Source organism: Candida jiufengensis (assembly GCF_024610255.1).
Source record: "Candida jiufengensis strain CBS 10846 chromosome Unknown scaffold1, whole genome shotgun sequence".
NCBI lineage: Eukaryota > Fungi > Ascomycota > Pichiomycetes > Serinales > Debaryomycetaceae > Lodderomyces > Lodderomyces jiufengensis.
Genome location: NW_026261562.1, coordinates 1137618 through 1150825, shown reverse-complemented (window position 1 = coordinate 1150825; position 13208 = coordinate 1137618). Strand labels below are relative to the sequence as shown.

General features: G+C 29.9%; 7 protein-coding genes across 7 annotated transcripts; 4 read left to right on the top strand and 3 right to left on the bottom strand. All coding sequences in view use genetic code 12, as the record gives it.

Moving 5' to 3' along the window:
• Positions 1 to 59: 59 nt before the first annotated feature.
• KGF54_004278 (HAL5) lies at positions 60 to 2018 on the bottom strand (the record flags this gene model as incomplete). The annotated part of the gene is made up of 1 exon (XM_051764959.1): positions 60 to 2018. The coding sequence occupies one exon, from the start codon at positions 2016 to 2018 to the stop codon at positions 60 to 62; it is 1959 nt and encodes a 652-aa protein (XP_051618320.1).
• Positions 2019 to 2441: 423 nt separating this feature from the next.
• On the bottom strand, positions 2442 to 6551 carry SKI3 (SKI complex subunit tetratricopeptide repeat protein; the record flags this gene model as incomplete). Its single annotated transcript, XM_051764958.1, has 1 exon — positions 2442 to 6551. One exon carries the CDS (start codon positions 6549 to 6551, stop codon positions 2442 to 2444), a length of 4110 nt encoding a protein of 1369 aa, XP_051618319.1.
• Positions 6552 to 7108: 557 nt separating this feature from the next.
• KGF54_004276 (uncharacterized protein) lies at positions 7109 to 7795 on the top strand (the record flags this gene model as incomplete). Its single annotated transcript, XM_051764957.1, has 1 exon — positions 7109 to 7795. The coding sequence occupies one exon, from the start codon at positions 7109 to 7111 to the stop codon at positions 7793 to 7795; it is 687 nt and encodes a 228-aa protein (XP_051618318.1).
• Positions 7796 to 7800: 5 nt separating this feature from the next.
• KGF54_004275 (uncharacterized protein) lies at positions 7801 to 9366 on the bottom strand (the record flags this gene model as incomplete). Its single annotated transcript, XM_051764956.1, has 1 exon — positions 7801 to 9366. One exon carries the CDS (start codon positions 9364 to 9366, stop codon positions 7801 to 7803), a length of 1566 nt encoding a protein of 521 aa, XP_051618317.1.
• A 240-nt stretch (positions 9367 to 9606) lies between these two features.
• On the top strand, positions 9607 to 10938 carry URA1 (dihydroorotate dehydrogenase; the record flags this gene model as incomplete). Its single annotated transcript, XM_051764955.1, has 1 exon — positions 9607 to 10938. The coding sequence occupies one exon, from the start codon at positions 9607 to 9609 to the stop codon at positions 10936 to 10938; it is 1332 nt and encodes a 443-aa protein (XP_051618316.1).
• A 164-nt stretch (positions 10939 to 11102) lies between these two features.
• DAM1 (Dam1p) lies at positions 11103 to 11861 on the top strand (the record flags this gene model as incomplete). The annotated part of the gene is made up of 1 exon (XM_051764954.1): positions 11103 to 11861. The coding sequence occupies one exon, from the start codon at positions 11103 to 11105 to the stop codon at positions 11859 to 11861; it is 759 nt and encodes a 252-aa protein (XP_051618315.1).
• Positions 11862 to 12259: 398 nt separating this feature from the next.
• On the top strand, positions 12260 to 13177 carry KGF54_004272 (GET complex subunit; the record flags this gene model as incomplete). The annotated part of the gene is made up of 1 exon (XM_051764953.1): positions 12260 to 13177. The coding sequence occupies one exon, from the start codon at positions 12260 to 12262 to the stop codon at positions 13175 to 13177; it is 918 nt and encodes a 305-aa protein (XP_051618314.1).
• Between the last annotated feature and the right edge of the window lie 31 nt (positions 13178 to 13208).

Genomic DNA, 13208 nt, shown 5'->3' with positions numbered 1-13208 from the left:
TCTTAATTATTAATGTATAACTAATGATATATAAATTGTATCTTTACACTCTAATCAGTCTATACACAAGCTTCTGTAGAAGTCATCCAATCACTTTTCAAAAACTCATCAACTGATAATCTAGTTGAAGGATTTATATCAAGTAATTTATAAATACACATAACTCTTAGCTCGTTTAATTCACTACCTTCTTCAATCTCTTCCAGTTGTTCTTCATTTACTGTTTCATCAACACTCGAGCTTGAATTATCATCACTTTCATTATTCTTATTTACTCTTTTTATAGGTAAACATATATTATTTATAGGTGTAAATGTTCCTTTTTTCTGTATTAACCATTCTTTTGTTTTACTATCATAATCAGCCATCATTCTTTTTTGAGCATATTCATTAAATACTTTATCTTTATATGATTTACTACTTTTTAATTCAGTTGTCTCCCATAAATATCCAGTACTATAACCATAAGTATCACTACCACCAATTAATTTATTCCCAGATCTATATGCTCCATTTTTAATACCTGAATAATAATGTCTTCTTAAATTTAACAAAACTAATGCTATTATTCCTAAAGCCCAATAATCTTTTTGTAATGATGAATAATCTGTCTTATTTTTCACACATACATATTCTTCTGGGGGTATATATGGTCCTGAACCAATTAGACCTTGATTACCATTGATAAGTTGTTCTTTATCATCATAAGCTGTCCTAAACACAAAAGATTTTCCAAAATCACTTAATTTCAACGTTATCTTAGTTTTACAATCAGCTTGAGGTTGTGGTTCATAAGTTAATAAAATATTCTCTAGTTTTAAATCACAATGTGAAACTCCATGATTATGCATATATTTTAATCCTCTTGAAATTTGCTTTAGGAAACAATCAACTTCATATAATGACATAAAATCAACAGCCTTATTGTTTATATTATAACCAGTTAATAAGTAAGAAAATAAATCACCACCTTGGCTACATTGCATAACTTGACTTAATCTTAAATTTGAATCTACGAAAGTCCCCATTAAATCAACTGTTTCTATGATATTTCGATTATTTAATGTTGATGATATTACAAATTCACTTAAAATTCTTTCTATGTATTGATTTGACTTTTCATCTTTTCTTCTTGAAAGTTCTTTTACAACATATAATGTTTTGCCTAATGAAGTTGGTAAATTTGATAACTTGGTTTTATCATTTACATCTGGATTTATAATTTTGATTAACCCATAAGCTCCCTTTCCAACAACGTTTCTAATAACTCCGTACCTTTGATACAATGATTTATTACAAGTTATAATTGAAAAATTCTTAGTTTCAACTAAATTCTCAATTTTGGTACTTAAATTTTTAATTAGTTGAATTTGATATTGACCAATAACTGATTCATAATTTTTAAAATTTTTAGGTAATTTCATAATTTTATTTTCAGAATCTAATAACAGATAAGTTTTTTGACTTTCTTTATTTGCTTCTTCAGTTAAATGATTGGAATTTGTCTTAAGACCACAATAATCCATTATTGTTGATAATTGTTGAGCTAAATCATGATGTGTTGAATCATACTTGGGTTTTATTGGATGTAAATGATCTTCTTCATATTCTTCTTCTAGATCTACTTCTGATTCACTTGTTGTTGATTCTTGGTGATTTTCATCATCTGTTGAATTTTCGTCATCGTCTGTTGTGTTGTCTTCATTTTCTATTATTGTGCTTACTCTTTTTTTGAACCGATTGGGTATATTTCCATCATCACTATGGTCAATGGTTAATGATGACGAACTTTGAGCATGTGGGTTTAGACTAGTACTTTGTAAATCTGAAGTTATATTATTAACATCATTATTTTTGGATTTATTACTCTTGAATAAATTTTTAACTTTTTCGCCACTTGTGATTGATGATCCTGATTTTACGGAGTCGTTTGATCTTGTTAGTTTTAACTCTTGTTGTATATTATTATTAGTTGGTAACTGTGGAGAAGTTGATTTCTTTTTTGAAAACAATCCCATTCTGATTGTACGATTGATCTATAAATTCTATGATAAATGTAACTTTAAAGCATATACCGTCTAATTAACTCTAATACAATGTTTTATATGATGATATGACAAGAATTGTTTGTATTGTGGTAATTTGAAGATATAATTGCCAGTTCGATTTGGTTGCCATTCGATGAAATAAATTAAAAATATAGTTAGGTGGTAATATAAAAAAATTAAGGGGTAATCATAACTAAAAAAAACAATTGATAAATTCGCTTTCAAAAAATAGCGCAACTTTATTTTCTTATTTGAAAAACTTTGACATATTTTTGAAGCAAGAACTCATCAAAAATAATTTGCTTAACTGAACAAGAGTCAAACTAGAGTAAAAATAAAGAAATAATCTACAATAACGGAAACCGATTTCTATAATTCTAGTTCTTTATTCAATTATGTAAATACTTTTGACCAATTCTCAAAATTTGGATTTAATAATAAACTACGTTGAATATTTCTTAATTTACCAGTTTTAAACATTGCCGTGGAATATTCATCACCAGTTAATTTGTTATCAGCTAAGTTCAAAACTTGGATTGACATTTCAGTGTTGATATTTTTCCAAATATTAAAACTAAAGGGGAACATAAAAGCATATCTACTCCATATTTGAGAATCTTCAGTTCCTATCCTCTTGTTAATTTCTTCAATTAAGTGGGGTATTTGTCTTGATGAATCTCCTATTATTTCATTAAGGTCTAATCCTAATAGTTCTTCCTTTATTGCTTCATAATATTCTGGTAAATTATCAACTAATGATATTGCACCTAATGTTAATACTATTAATAAAGACGACCCGTTCTTTTCAATGTGAGAAAATAATTGATCAATTGATGCTTGTTTTGATTCTGGTGTATTATGAGAATATAATATTTGAGAAATTAATGTTATTATAATTGATGATTCTGAATATTTTTGTAATATGATCTTCAATTGATCTATGGATTCTTCAAATTTATTTTGGAAGAAATAACACAACCCTAAAGTTATTCTAGTTGATAATTCTATAGTTTCCGATTCTGGATCTAATTCCATTGCTGTTTGAGCTTCTTCTACTGCTTTATCATATTGTCCTAATGCAAGATATAATCTAGCCAATTGACTTTTAGTTAATGCAAATTTTTCTAATATGGTTTCACTTTCTGATTCTTCATATTTTCTTTCATATAATGAACACAATTTTTCACCAATCACCAACGCAGTTTCAAAATCTTTACATCTTTCGGTAATAACTAATCCAATACTTAATGCAGTTTCATCATCAGGATAATATTTCAAATATTGTTGCATTGCTTGATTACTTATACTAAATTCTTGTGCTGTTTCAATGTCTTTTACATCCCTACCTTGACTTCTATTTGCAACTGATAATCCATACAAAAATTGTGCTAATGCTAATTTTCCCTTTGATAGAGTAAAAGCATGAATATATTGATTTGAAGCTTTCTCATCATCTCCTATAATATCAGCAACTAACGCATTGCCCAACCAAGATTGAGCATCTTGTGGAGCAACTGATTGAGCTCTTAAAAATGTTTCTTGAGATAATGGAGTATCACCATATTTTAAATATAAAGATGCAAGATTGACCCAAATTTCTGAATCTTTCACTTCCAATGTTATGGCTTTTATATAACAATGTTGTGAAATTTGTGGGCTGGTGGTGAAATATGCATTACCTAAAGCAATCCAATAATTTGCATTGTTATTTTCTATTTTTATGGCACGTTTTAAATATTGAATTGAAAGTTCACGATATTCAGGTATGTCTAGTGATTGACCGGCTTCTAATAACGACAATCCAAAATTGTAAAATGCTGTTGCTTTTAATGATTTGTTTGCTTTTGTTGATAAGTTGTTTAAAGCTGCTGCAAATGATAAAATTACAAGTAATGTCAAAGTTTCAACTTTCTTATTCTCTTTCAAATAAGTTTTTGCATTTTCCAATGATATTGAATCAGCCAATTGATACTCAAAATGTTCAAAATTTATTTCGTCAAAAATTGCAAATATGTCGTCAAATGGTACTTTATCAATATAATGTTGAATTTTCAAAAACATCTTTAGACTATCACCAAGAGCTTTCCAAACTTTTTGAGATTTCATGTTCAAAACAACAGCTTGTTTAATAAACCTCAAGGCTTTTGAAATTGCATTAATAGCTCTACCATAAAATCCAGTTTGCATAAACTTATTAGCATTATCAATGTTAGCTTCATAAATTGCACTAATAATACATTCCTCATTTGGTCTTGATTCTAAAGCTGAATATAAATAAGTTAAACCTTCATTAAACTCTTTCATTTCACAAGTTACAACTCCCAACATGTACAACACAGTCCAATCTTGTTCTTCTTTCATTGTTAGTGCATGCTGAAACACTTTTGCTGCTGCATCAAATCTACCACAATTGAAATATGCTTCACCTAATCCAACCCAACATTCATAATCTCCAGAATTGATACGTAATGCATTTTGAAACCACTCTACTGCCTTTGCATCATCTTGAATGTTTAATGCACCACAGCCCAATACTCTATACGCCCATGAAGGATCCTGTGTATCGCCTCTCATAATTAACCTTCTTGAAGTTTCATTTGTCACAACTCTATTTGCTAAAACTTTTGCAACCTCCCATTCATTCTTGGCGGTTGCTTGTTCAACTAAATATCTGGCTGCTATAATTTCATTTGAATCTAAGTCAAAAGCTTTATAAAAACATTTTTGTGCTCTTTCTGTATCAGAATAATGTTCTTGGAATAATATACCTAATAAAGTATATGATGGTGCATAAAGATCGGAATCTTTCAATGAGTCAATTAAGTATTTATAACATTCATTGATGTCACCCCCGTCGTAAAAACTTTTGGCAATTCTCCATTTAGCAACTGCTCTGACTTCACGACTATGTAAATCTCCACCTGTAATCTTAGCTACAAAATTCTGTAAACCTGTTTGACCTTCTTCAAATTCACCAAGTTTAACCAAACACCAATAATATTCTGATTCTGCTTCAAGATTATCTGGATAATCTTTAACTATATCACCTAGTAAAGTTTTAGCTTCTACTAGTTCACCTCTTTCAACATAAATTAATCCTTTACCAACTTTTGCTTTTACATTTTCTGAATTACTTTCAAGAATTTTATCATATAACTGAATAGCACGATTGTAATTTTTAGGGGCTTCGTAATAAGTATAAACAATTGCTAATGAACATAAAAAGTCTTCTTTTGTGTTTTGCAAATCTAATCCAAATGATCTTTGAATATCTGCCAATATTTTAATACCTTCCCGACATCTTTCTGAAGCTACTTGATATTCTCTTAAATGTATATAAAAATTCACTATTATTCTGTTCGCAAGTACTGAACCTTTTGCTTTGGTGTATCCTTCTAACATAACTCCCAAAACTTCATCTTGTGGTAAGTAATATTGTGAATGATCAACTTCATCAACCAATTCCTCTGGTTCGTTTCCGGATACGGTATAATTCTTTTCTCCCTTACCAGACAATCCTCTGACAATCTTTTCTTTGTCATACGGAGATATATCACTCATTACAAATGCAAATAATATCAATCCCAAACCTTCATTTTGAAATAGTTGTAAATACTCAATTATTCTAGTTTCATTTATTTCATTAACTGTTTTATCATCATTCCAATCAAAATATAAATTCCAGCAGAATAAACTTGTCGTTTTCAATAGTATCATATCATCAACTTGTTGTTTGATATTCTCAATTAATGGTTCCTTTTCCGGTATTATTTTCAATAATTCATATTTGAATTTTAAAAATTTTTCTTCATATTTTCTCCTTAACCCTTCATCGTCACAAACATTTAGGAAGTTTTCATAAAGATTCATTATATCACCATCTTCATGATACAGCCAAGCTATTGAATCTAGCTGATTTTTTTGATCCAATGTTAAGACTCTACCAAATTTTACTCTTTCTTTTGCCACTCTACCGACAACTTCTTTTTCAAGCTTAGATTGTTTAAAGTCTAAAAGCTTTTTATATGTAAAGTCTGGATTTTCAATTGATGATCCAATTAATTCACCTAATTTTGTACCTGGTAAAATTGACCTTAAATAATATTCATAAAATTTATCATTATTTTTATGTCTTTCTTTATCCACATACGACCTTAAATCTTTAAGTGCGTCGGCAATAGATATTCCTTGATCAATCAATATTTCACATAATGTAGTTAAAACCTCAAAAAATAATTCATAATCATCTTGATTTTTGACAATTTGAAAATATCCTTTCCAAGCTAGTATATTATTTGGTTCAATGTCAGTGGCCCTCTTGAAAGAAGTTATAGCTTTTGGTAAATCATTTAATAATTGATATGCTTTTCCTCTAAATACAAATGCATAATATGAAGTTGGATCTAATTCTATAACTGATTTTGCATGATTTAATGCAGCCTCTGGATCATTTTGCTCTAATGCTGTTTTGGCTAATTTCAATAGACTCTTCACACTTGACATTTATTGAGCAGCGAGGTAAAATTGAACTAAGTGAGATAAAACTGATGTCTATTTGATATATGTGGTAATTGAATGAATTTGATGTCTTTTGATTTTTACCAGAACCAATTTCTTTTGTGCAACTATTTAATGCAGAACTTCTTTCGAATACTTATTTATGCTTAATCTTGACTTATTTGTTTACTGAGCAAAGCAAGAAGAGAAAATCACTCCAACTCTAGCTGTGTTGTTTTGCAAGCAAGTTTCGAAGTGTTGCCTAGCATATCAAAAAATTAATGTGAGGTGTGTTCAATACTTCGAAGTATGCTTCATTTATATCATGAAGCTTTATTAAATTACATCCTTTGATTTACCAACACCGTGCTTAGGTAATAATCTTTAATTTGAGTGACCTATTGGAAGGAGTATAACTAGAAGAAAGAATACTCCAAAAAGAGTAGTGGCAAATAAATGTTAGATCATTTTAGCAGAAAATCATAATATTTAAATTTTAAATGTTCTTGCAACATTTTGCAACCATTCCGCAACCAATTTATACACATTAGCATACCAAAAATATGACAATTAATTCAAACCATACAACAGAGCAAAATATTCAAGATTATGTTACTGCAATGATCCATTGGCTATCTGAGTTTCCAGATTCGCCAATTGAGTCAGATTCTGAGTTTGATGTTTTCACTGATCCAACAAAGTTATACTTCTTGATTAAATGCTTATTGAGTAAAGAAGGTTTATCATATGATTGTATATTTGAACAAAAACAGGTTTTGGAAAAGAATGATGATACGATTGTTTTAACTAGATACTTAGATGAGCAGATTGAAACAATTGATGGAATTTTGAGTAAACACTTTGATAAATTTTCATATTTAACTCAATTACCAAAAGTAAATTTCCATAAACTAATTATATTTGATGATATGTATGAGGTATTTTTTATTTGTCAAATTTTACACGTTATTGGAACTTACACTTCACGATTAGCTTCGAGAGGTCAATCCTTTGTTGAATTTTTAAGCGAAGAAGATCAATATATTATGAAAAAATTTAATGTCTTGTCTGGTAATGATTCATTTAGAGTTAGAGATATTCAAAATAACAATGTTGTTGAGGCAAAATCATCAGCTACTGAATGTAGTTCATGTGACTGTGAAATGAATTACAATGCTATTAAATGGGAATCAAATATGTTACAAGAAGTAATTCATGCTATTGCTATGGAAAAAAGAACTGATAACTAGGGATGTTACTTAAATCTAGATAATGCTGAGTCTATGACATCTGTTTCTTCTGGTATACCTTGTGCTAATTTAGCTCGTCTTAATCTTGCTTCTTTTTCATTCTTTAAATTCTTCTCTATTCTTAATTTTCTTTGATCTATGACGTTTTCTCTTTTCCTTCTCAAATGTCTTCGTATTGATGAGTTTTTAGCTTTAACTTCAGGTCTAATTTCCATCTTACTATCTTTTTCTTGTTCTCCCAATGTATTAATTTCACCAGGTTTTAACCGTATTGACTTAGCACGTTTATCAACAGTACCAATAATATTTGGGTCTATTGCAATAGAATCCGAAGGTAATTTATTAAGTAATGATCTAACTTCTTGTTGTTGTCTTTGTTTAACTGTTTCATAAGGATTTATTTCTAATGCATCATAATTGGCCTCACCTGCTCCTGGTACAATTATTGAATTATAACCTTGTTGATGTCCCACACCTAAAATATCTTCAAAGGGTGCAAATTTTACTTTATCAACTTTTGAACCGGGTATTAAATGATTCATATATGGATCAGCTTGATGATTTCCTTTAAACATATCTTTCCATATAGTGACATGAGGTCCCCAACCAACTGATAATAATCCAGTATCTGATATATCTAATGATGTAGCCGGAGTTTGTGTATAATAATGATCAACTTCTTTAAACTTTCGTATATCCCATATTTTTAGTGTTTTATCAGCACCACTTACTGCCATATATTTACCTTCTCTATCAATTGCTAAATCTCGTATTGGACCCCTTGATGATTGTAATTTAACTAATGGTTCTGGTGAATTTGGAGCCCAAAGAGTAACTTGACCATTTCCATGACCTAAATGCATTATTGCATTCCATGGGTTTTGTTTCATTGCCAATGTTGGACCTAGTTTTGTCCTTATTTCACTCACTAATTCACCTGTTGATACATCATGATATTTTAAAAATCCAGTTTTACCTGCACTCACTAATAAAAAATGATATGGTAAGAAATCCAATAATGTTGCTTCTATATGTTGTTTTAGTCTATGAAGTTCTGTCCCTTCTTTGTCATATATGAATGTATATTTCTTTTGAGCTACTGCAAAATATTGATCATTATGTAAATATTTTATTGCGTTAACAGTTTCATTAAGGTGTAATTCACATGCCAAATTCCCTGTTCTCCAATCTATTGATGCCACATGACCTTTCTTACCTCCAAGTAATAAATCTCTACCATTTCTTGAAAAGTCTATTTGATATGGTCCAAATTCTGGTAATTTTAATTCAAACTTCTTGTTTGCCATGGTTGAATCTACCTCTTTCACTATTTCATCTTGTTTGAATTTAAAAGTCTTTTCCATGGGCCCATCGGCTTCCAAGAAACCTGCTTCTTCTTGAAGAAGGTAATCTGTACCTGCTTTTGATTTTATTGCATCTTTATATTGATCGTCTAGTCTTTGTAATTTCGTATTTAGTTTCTTATCTTTTGAATATTGTTGTCGTCTTGGTCCTTTATTTTTACCACCATTTTTGTTACCCTGTGGCTTGGGATTGGAGTTAGTGCTCATTTTAATTGAGTATTTGTAAGTGTTTTGATAATGGTATATTTTTAGGTTAGTTAGAGAAGATCATCTCCGTATAGTTAAATCAGTTTTAAAAAATATATTGGAAGTGGTGCTACCAAAAAATTATGCACAATTTTTAATTCTCACTGCAGCATGAACCGCACTGAAATAGACTATTTCGAATCATAGCATTTTCATTAGCTTCAACTTTCTTTAATTTAAGTCAAGAACTATTGTTAAAATATGTTGGGCAGACGCCTAAATATTACATCATTGAAATATATAGCGAAACCAAAAACAAATTTTGTCAATGGTAATCGTCAAGTTTTAAAATCAAGTATTCTCCCAACATCTTTGAAATTTATTACTGGAGTTGCTTTAGCAGGAATTGGAGGTTATTATCTTTATGATTCACGTTCCTCCATTCATGAATATGTTATATGTCCACTCATAAGAACTTTTACTACTGCCGAGCAAGGTCATAAATTAGGTATATTTTTAATGAAATATGGTATTGCACCAAAACTATTAGATGAAGGTATAAATGATCAAAGTGACGTATTAGGGGTAGATGTTTTTGGTAAAAAATTAAAAAATCCAATTGGTTTAGCTGCTGGATTGGATAAAGATGGTGATGCTATTGATTCATTGTTCAATTGTGGGTTTTCTTACGTTGAAATTGGATCAATTACTCCTGAACCACAACCTGGTAATCCAGAACCAAGATTTTTCAGGTTACCAAGAGATGATGCTGTTATCAATAGATATGGTTTTAATTCTACTGGTCATTTCAACGTACTAGCCACTTTAAAGATCAGGTTTCATAAACTATTAAGCAAATTTGAAAGAAATCATACCCCAGAAGAAAAACCTTTTTCAAATGCATTTCAACAAGGTAAATTATTAGGTATAAACTTGGGTAAAAATAAAACCGGAGATGAAGTTGAAGATTACGTAAAAGGTGTATCAAGGTTAGGTCCATATGCTGATGTTCTAGTTATAAATGTTTCATCACCAAATACTCCAGGTTTGAGAGATTTACAAAGTGAAACAAAATTAACAAATTTATTAACAACAGTCGTGAAGGAAAGAAATGTTTTAGGTAAAAACTTATTAGGTTCAAAACCTCCCATTTTAGTCAAAGTTGCACCAGATTTAACAGAACCTGAAATTGAATCAATTGCAAACTCAGCTAAACAGGCTAAAGTTGATGGTATTATCATATCTAATACAACTATCCAAAGACCTGAGAAAGACTTATTGACATCGGATAAATCATTAATTAACCAAACTGGGGGTCTTTCAGGTAAACCACTAAAACCGTTATCCTTAAAAGCATTAACATTGTTGAATAAGTACACGAAAGGATCAGGTTTGGTTCTAGTTGGTTGTGGCGGGATTTCAAATGGTAAAGATGCTTTAGAATTTGCAAAAGCTGGAGCTACATTTATTGAATTATATACTGCATTTGCTTATAAAGGTCCAGGATTAGTTGCAAAAATAAGAGACGAATTAGCTTCAGAATTAAGAAAAGAAGGTAAAACATGGCAACAAATAGTTAATGAAAATAAATAGTCTGTTTAATTAAAGTTGTAATAATTTTTTAAGCGGGGAAGCACTACCAAATAGTTTGAGTTACAAAAACTCGTGTTTATCAAGTCAGAAAATGTAAACAAAATCTTACAACCAATACTATCAAGATACAAAAGATCTTTGATACAAAACTTAAACCATTTCATATGGCACCATCTAGACCTACAACTCCAATAGGAGACAGAAGAAGAAGTGGGAGATACCTGAGAAGATCCTCGGGCATAGCTTTACCATCCCAATCACCAAGACATTTCCCCATAGATCCAGATAATTTACCAACAGATTCCACAGACATCTTGACAAAATTCACCAAGATAGCAGATTCAATGGATGATTTATGTGTCAATATGAAAGATTTAAATCATATACATAATGCAATATCAGGACAATTTAATGAATCATTTGCTAGCTTTTTATATGGATTATCATTAACTATGTGGTGTGTTTCATTACCTAAATGTCCATCAAAAAGAGCATGGCAAAGATTACAATTACGTAAAAGAAAGAAAGAAAAAATTGAAGAATTGAAATTGAAATTAGCTCAAGCTGAAAAATTAAATTTAGAGTTGAAGAATAAACTAGCTGAGGAAACTAAATCATTTACAAGACCAAGATCTCAACAAAATAATACTATTCAATTAAACAGCACCAAGAGAATAAAATTTAATAATGAAAATGAAAATCATGGAGGTATAAGAAAACAACAACAGATACCGTCAAGAATCCCACAACCTATTCAATCAAATCAAATCCCATCACAACCACTGGGTAAAAGAACTCCAAATCTAAATCAACCTCCAAGATATATGAGAGGATTATTTAATGAAAATTCAAATCTGTCACCACTGAATATACCTAGATCTGCCAAACCTAGTACAGTAAGTCAAAGACCTCGATTTAGATAATGTAAAACACATATTTGTTAAATATAGTTAATAATCATTCACTATAACTGTAACCTTTTGTAAGCATTTAATTCTGATAATAATTATGTCAATAATCTAAGCACCATGAATTAATTCCAACTTCAATTCATAAATAACTTGTTGAACAGATTTCTTTTGTTGGGAAGCAATCATCATTAAATAATCCATATTTTCCATAGAATTCATAATCCTGGTTCTTCTCTTTCTCTCATGTTCATTTCTAGGTATAGAATCTTGTCCTTGCTTAGTGGTTGGTTCCATTAAAAGTGTGAGTTGATGACTAGATATTTGAAAAATTGCACAAACATTTAATTTTTCTTTCATTTCCGAATACACCTACAATTAATTAGCAAAAGTCAATTACATTAATAACAGATATGTCAGAACCAGATGTTAAACCTCAATTATCAGAGGAGGAGAAGAGAAGAATACTTCGAGAAAGAAGACAAAATAAAATGGCAAAGGGCAATGCTACATCAAGATTAAATGATATATTGACTCAAGGGACTTCAGTAAAAGCATCATCAGTTAAATCAGTATTAGATAAACCACAACCAACAGAAACTACTCAACCAACAGCCAAATCTACAGCTATAGTATCTCACGATGATGATCCAGATATTCAAGATATTTCTGATGTTGCTACTCCTTACAAACCAATAGCAGAACAAAATCCAGATTTTGATGATATGTTTCAAAAAATTTTACAACAACAACATCATCATGGAGATGCTGGTTCGGGACATAACCCCATGGATGATTTATTCAAGATGTTTGGAGATGCTGGAAACAATACATCTAATGAAAATTTCGATTTCCCACAACTGGCAAATCCTGAACAAATTAAATATCAACAAGATTTAAACAACTACTATGCGTATCAACAAAACTTATGGAAATTTAGATTTTTAATTGTTAGAATTATAGCAACTATTGCAAATTTCGCATATCATTATATAAACATTCCATCATTTGTTTCATCAAATCATGCATATGTACGTGATCTTGAAGTGATATATCCATTAAAGGGATTCATAACTTGGTTTTTTTCAATAGAGATTTTAATTATTGCAAGTTATTATACTATATTTGAATCATTAGGATTATTTCATGCTTCAAATCAAAAAAATTTTATATTACAAGGTATAAGTATGGTATCTATGTTTGTCCCCAATTTACAAGTTTATAAACCATTAATTGCTCGTTTATTAGGATACAAAGAGTTGTTGGGTATATTTTTTGGAGATTTATCCTTGGTTATTGTGTTGTTTGGATTACTTAGTTTTCAAAATTAAGAAAATAAATATATCATTAATTTAACTATTT